Raw genomic sequence first — 6,088 nt, 5'->3', positions numbered from 1 at the left:
GACATACTGCCAGCTGAAGATCCATCTCCACATAAACCACTTTTCATGTTGCTCTAGTATGGTTCACTAATCAGAAGATAAACTTTAATCTAAACCAGTATTACAGGATCAGTGTGTTTTTGTCCCTGACAGATTCCCCTTCAGTCTCAAATGAGGTCACTTTTCAGTGAGATGCCAGCAGGAGCTTAGATTTGCAATAAAACTGCCACTTCTAATTCCTGCTGTAGACAAAACATAGCCTTTAGATATGGTTGACAAAATTTCAACTGTGGCAAGTACCTGGCCAGGCCCCTGGATTATCTAAATTCCCTGCTTTTCCATTACCAGCTAAGGCCTGAATGATGAGCTTATTCAGATATTATCTAACAAGACACATGCACTCGTTTTTATTGCAAAATAGCATATCTGTCCTTCCTGAAAGATCAAGGTGAGCTTTTGTGTAGACATCTCAAATTATAGTGCTGGAGTGAGTCTTTTTTATTTTTGACTGGTGACTGAGGTAGACCTTAAAAGAAGAAATGTTTGAAAGGGTTGCACTTATCCCTAGTTCACAAAGCAACACACTTTATTCACATTCAGAATTTCCATCAATAGAAGCAGTCTGAGAGGATGTGTTGACACTGCTTAAGTAACCTAATCTAATGCCTTTGCCTCACCTGAACTTACTCCTCCCCCCTCCCCATATTTTTTATAGTTTGTGGACCAAATATTAGTTATCAGTGGAAGAAGTTACTTGCAGATCCTATAGGTGCTAAACAAGTATGTATTGAAACTTATCCTCTGGTGGTTTTTTTGAAGGGTTAGAATGACAGTGAACATTGGATTTGAACATTGATAGAGCAAAGGTTTAGGATCTCCATCAAACTAAACTGACATCTGTTGCTTTTCCGTATCAAAACCCGAGCAGAAATCTTTGCCTGTGAATAAAGGGATATGTAATCACTTCTCTACTACAGAGTTGCATTAAATTTGTAATTCTAAAAATAACTGCAGCCATATAAGGACAGTGAGTTTTGTAATGTTCGGGAGTTAATGTGCCAGAGGCGAAGAATCTTGTAGCAAAGATTCTGAGCTGTGGCCTGAGAGAGCAGCCTAGTGCAAAACCCACCATCTCTGGTGTAGCATGTTCATATCTATTAAGGGTACATCTAGGGGTAGTGATTGATGTATTGGGGATTGATTTATCGCGTCTAGTGTAGACACAGATAAATCGATCCCCGTTTGCTCTGCTGTCGACTCCAGAACTCTACCACGGGAGAAGCGGAGTCAAGGGGGGAGTGGCAACCATCGATCCTGTGCTGTGAGGACATGAAGTAAGTGATTCTAAGTCGATCGAAGATGCGTCAACTTCAGCTACGCTATTCTTGTAGCTGAAATTTGATATCTTAGATCGATTCCCACCCCCCAGTGTAGACCAGGCTTAAATGTAGAAGCCCTGCAGGTGAATACTGGCATAAAAACAGTAGGACACAGCCTCAGCTCTTGTAAACCAGCAGAGCTCTGCTGATTCTAGTGGAGCTATACCTGTTTATACTTGTTGAAAATCTAGCCCATGACTCAAATACTTTCCCTGGCCTAAATCTATCGAAAACCTCATTGTTAAATCAAACTACTGTACATTACAGCTGCAGCTTTGCTTCTGTTTCACCCTTGTGAAGAGGCTTTCTATAGTGATGGAACAACCCTTTCCATTGCTGTAGGTAACCCCCTCTGCAAAGGGCAGTAGCCGGGTTGCTGGAATAATTCTTCTCATGTCTCAGCAATGTAGCTAGGTTAATCTAAATGTGAAGCGTAGACCAGCCCTGGATCAAAATGGGTGAGTATGTCTGAGTGTTTTTATGACTAGAGAACTGCCCTGACACCACCACTCCTGGATTAAGGCATAAGCAGGATACGTTTCATGTCTAGGACCCCACCACGGGGTGTGGGGCGGTTAGGAGTGTATCTTAGCACCTCAGTTTCTGTTTAAAAGAAAAGGTTTAATCCTCTGCTTTGGTTACCCTTGCCTCTGTGCAGCCAGCCTGGCCTAATAACTGTGTTTCATTGAATGATGGACTGCAGGGCCTATTTCCTTAGGGCCCTCTGCAGCAGCAGTCTTATGGAGGCCTCTAGCTTGAGGAGACAGAAGAGTGCAGTGGACTAGGCCTGCTCAGGCAGCTCCATGCTGGCTGTTGATTCCTCCCCTGGGTTCCATTCCTGGGGGCAGAGGGAGGTTCCCTGGGGCTAGAGGGACCAGATAGCAAGTGTAAAAAAATCAGGACAGGGGGTGGGGGGTAATAGGTGCCTATATAAGTAACCCCCCCCCCCCCAGGACTGTCCCTACAACAGTGGGATATCTGGTCACCCTACGTAGGGCTCCCCTGTCTCTCAGGAAGGAGGGGCCTAGGAGCCTATTATCCTGCTGTGCCTAGAAAGCGTCTGACTGATCTGCAGCCAGAGCAGCGACTTGCTGCTTCTCCAGCCGCGCATGCCCACATCATGCGTCAGTCCCTGTGTCGTGGACTCCGCCCTCGCCCTCCGAGCATGCGCTCTCGTTTCCTCGTCCCCGGGCTCCGCGCCTGCGCAGTGCCCAGAGGCGCCGGAGCTCTGTGGCGGCGGCGGCGGGGAAATGGCGGCCGTGGTGCTGGTGTCCGTGGAGAGCGGCTCGGGGATGATACCGGCCGGCAGCCCGGCTGCGTGCGGGGCTCCCGCGGGTCCCTGTGGGCCGGGGTCGTGGAGCCGTTCCCTGGACCGGGCCCTGGAGGAGGCGGCGGTGAGCGGGGCCCTGAGTCTGAGCGGCAGGAAGCTGCGGGACTATCCGCGGGGCAGCGCCGCCAACCACGACCTGAGCGACACCACGCAGGCCGGTGAGCGCGGGGCGGGAGGGGGGCGCCGCTGGGTGCGGGACCCTAACTGCCGCGCGCCGCGCCACACCCCCGCCCCGCCCTGCCCCCGGCGCCGCCCGGGCGGGGCCCGCGGGAGCGGAGCCGTGCGCGGCTCCCGGGGGCAGCCTCATCGCCCAGCCGCCGGGTCAGTGCGGGCAGCCCGGGGCGCGGGCTGGGCTCTGCAGCAGGGGCGCGGCCCGCTCCGAAGTCACTTCGGAGTCGCTGAGCTGCCTTGCCTACTCCAGCCCTCGAGCCGCTCCCCCTGGCTGACTTTACGCCCTCGAGAGGCAGGATGGGGGCGAGTTGGCTTGGAGGAGCCACGAGTATCTTGCCAGCCCGATGAGTTGTCAGGCTCACCAGCGGGGTCGGGCTTGCTTTTGTTGTTCAAGGCGTTGGTGTCCCCTTTTAATTGGCTAGATTTAAAAAATTGATGAAAGCCAATGTTAAAATTATATAATAGACCGATTAAGGAAACAGTGTCTGAACTAAAGTAGCAACAGGTCCGCTGAGTCCCGCTGCTGAGTATTGTGGTTTTATAATCACACGTTGCTTTAAAAAAAAAAAAAAAAAGCTTTCTCCTCTGGCTGTGGGAAAGATTCACACTGACAAGTGAAACTGACAGCACTGTCAAATGTGCTAAGAAAGTACCTGTAAAAACACTTTTTGCTCTGTTCTAATAATCTTAGATGTTACTTGTAGCCAGGGGCAAAATCTTTTCAGACAGAAATGTTTGTCTTTTACATATGTTTTTGGGATAAAATAATGAAAATATTGGATGGGAAAGGGATATCAAGGAATATTATGTAAGGAATGCTTATGAAGTTATTGCCTGGCATGTAGAACTTGTGTTTTATTAAAGCATTGTACAGAGGGAATTTTCCTTACATTTATTTTGCTGTCTGGTTGTATAAACAATGTCTTAGCTAATCTTGGAAGGCTTCAGCCATGCTATTAGCCTTCAACTTCAATTTCTTTTATGTATTCATTTTTGTTCATTGTTGATATTTGAGCTAATCTCTTTCTCATTTCCCTGTAAATTAGTTTGTGGTCCCTTGGTTCCAAGGACACTAGCTAAAAATAAACGGTACTGTGTTTTATTTTAAATAGCTTCCAAATCTATCAAGTACGTTCACAAGTGTATGGCTGTGTTGACAGGATGTTAGGTTATTTAAATCTTTCAGAGTTGAGGCCCTCTTTACATGGTTTAACTTTATATTCTGTATGCCAGGTCGTATTTGGGAAAAAATCATTAAGGATGATTACAGATAGTAATAAAAAAGCCATACTGTTCAGGAAAAATCTGGCTTGTTTAATTAATATACCTGAATGAACAGATAAAATGTTCCTTATTATGGTATGAATAAAACAATCTTGCACAGAAGAGTATGCAAATATAATCAGAGAATGAATGCTCAGTTGTCTAGTCTGTATGTATAAATGTAACTAAGGTTGAAAAATCTGTGAAGGGGTTGTCCTTTTTATTGTTTAAAATGCTGTTCATTTCTTGTACTTTTAAAAACAACTATGGGAATTCTTGTTTCCACAAATGTTCCCCTCTATTGTGATTAATATTTGCATTGTAATTGTTCAAGAACCATAAATGCTAATAAATAGCAATACACACCATACACTTCATGCATTGTCATAACAATGAGCAATGAAACTTTCTAAATAGTGAATGGAAAGCTGTGTATTTTCCTTTTTCCTGAGTGAAAAACTGTGCTTAAATCTAATTTGGGAAGGCCAGTACAGGTATCTCATTCCATTTTTGGTGGAGCATATTTTATGATGATTCTTTGTTTTGGATGAGGCTTGAGTATGGGCGAAAAATATAGAGCTGTTCCTAACATCTGAATATCAATTGTGCACTCAGTATAGATTTATTTCAACTTCTCTCTTTTCTGTGTTGCATCCGTTTCTTTTGGGTGAAATGTTGTACTTAATTCTATTACAATCATGTGGAGTCTACTTATATATAGTGCCCACAGCGTGCTAGGAGCTCCATGTACTTAAAAAAGACAATCTTGTACCTTGAAGATTTACAGCTAAGGCCCCCAATCCTGAAAAAACATACACATGTACTTAACTTTATGTGCTGTTAGTAGTCCCATCAAAGTCAACGAGACTAGACTACTCACATTGTATAAAGAAAAATACATGTGTATGGGCTTGTCTACACAAAAGTTTGACTTTCACTATACTGAAGTAGATAAAAGCAGTAAACCTGCCCAGTGTGGATGCAGTTCTACTGGTATAACTTATTACCATATAGAAAGGGGAATAATCTATACCAGTATTAAGCACTTGTATAGGTCTGACTGCATCCATGCTAGTGGGTCATACTAGTATAACTATATTGGTTTAAAAAAACCGGACCCCTAACTGACATAGTTGTACCATACAAAAACTGTGTATAGACCAGGCCTAAATCTTCACAGGTTCAGTGGCCTTGACTGCAAGATCTGATATGACAAGTGACCCTAAAAAAGGAGTTGGGATCAGTAGGGGGAGTCTTAGGATATAAAGATTACAGATGTAAGATCAAATTTACTTGGATAATCAATGTAAGTGTTGAAATTGGTATTTTTATACTGTAAAGGGGAAGAAGTCATAAAACAAATGTATTTTACTGCTGCTATACTTTGCAAAAAGCAAGGTTCTGTGAAACCTTGACTCCCTAATTCACTTTTTAAAACCCTGTTGTTTCTCAAGCTATGTTAATCAGAACAGTAGATACAGTTCATATAAAACTATGAATTCATTATATTTCTCAATTCTGTTCATGGGTTGGGTGAATGTCATAGTGGTTTCATGTTAGTGTAGTAAATGCAGTCATGATTCACACCAAGTCTTGAGCTAAAAAAAACACTGTGGAAACAGAAGTTAATAAATTTCAAGCAGTTCCAAGACCAGCTATACTCAGGCAGTTAATATTTCATTTCCTAATATCCAAAAGTAAGCCTCAAATAAATAATGGATGTGATGGCACAATACTACTTTGGTTAAATTTACTCTCACTGTTTTATGTATTAAAACAATACTTCAGGTAAAGATATTTTGAGACTGCTACCCTACCATATTGTTTGTAACATTTAATAACTTTTCCAGAAGAGATGTGGTACTACCACCAGTAAACATGGGTCCTTCTCACTGGTAGTTTGAGAGGTTTTGGGGGAGTAAATTGAAAGCAGGTGTTCCTATTTACTTATAAAGAATAAACAGTT

The 6,088-nt window shown here is 43.6% G+C and overlaps 1 protein-coding gene across 1 annotated transcript in view; it reads left to right on the top strand.

Annotated features, from left to right (window-relative positions):
* Positions 1-2,398: 2,398 nt before the first annotated feature.
* The window catches only part of LRCH3 (leucine rich repeats and calponin homology domain containing 3), a gene marked incomplete in the record, with an annotated part of 101,485 nt that continues 97,795 nt past the window's right edge, over positions 2,399-6,088 (top strand). The window contains 1 exon segment of the mRNA XM_034780713.1: positions 2,399-2,846. Coding sequence (XP_034636604.1) covers positions 2,468-2,846 — 379 coding nt within the window.

The sequence above is a fragment of the Trachemys scripta genome, chromosome 9 (genome assembly GCF_013100865.1).
Source record: "Trachemys scripta elegans isolate TJP31775 chromosome 9, CAS_Tse_1.0, whole genome shotgun sequence".
NCBI classification, from domain to species: domain Eukaryota; kingdom Metazoa; phylum Chordata; order Testudines; family Emydidae; genus Trachemys; species Trachemys scripta.
Note: the sequence above shows the minus strand (reverse complement) of the source record. Positions and strands in the feature narration are given on the sequence as shown.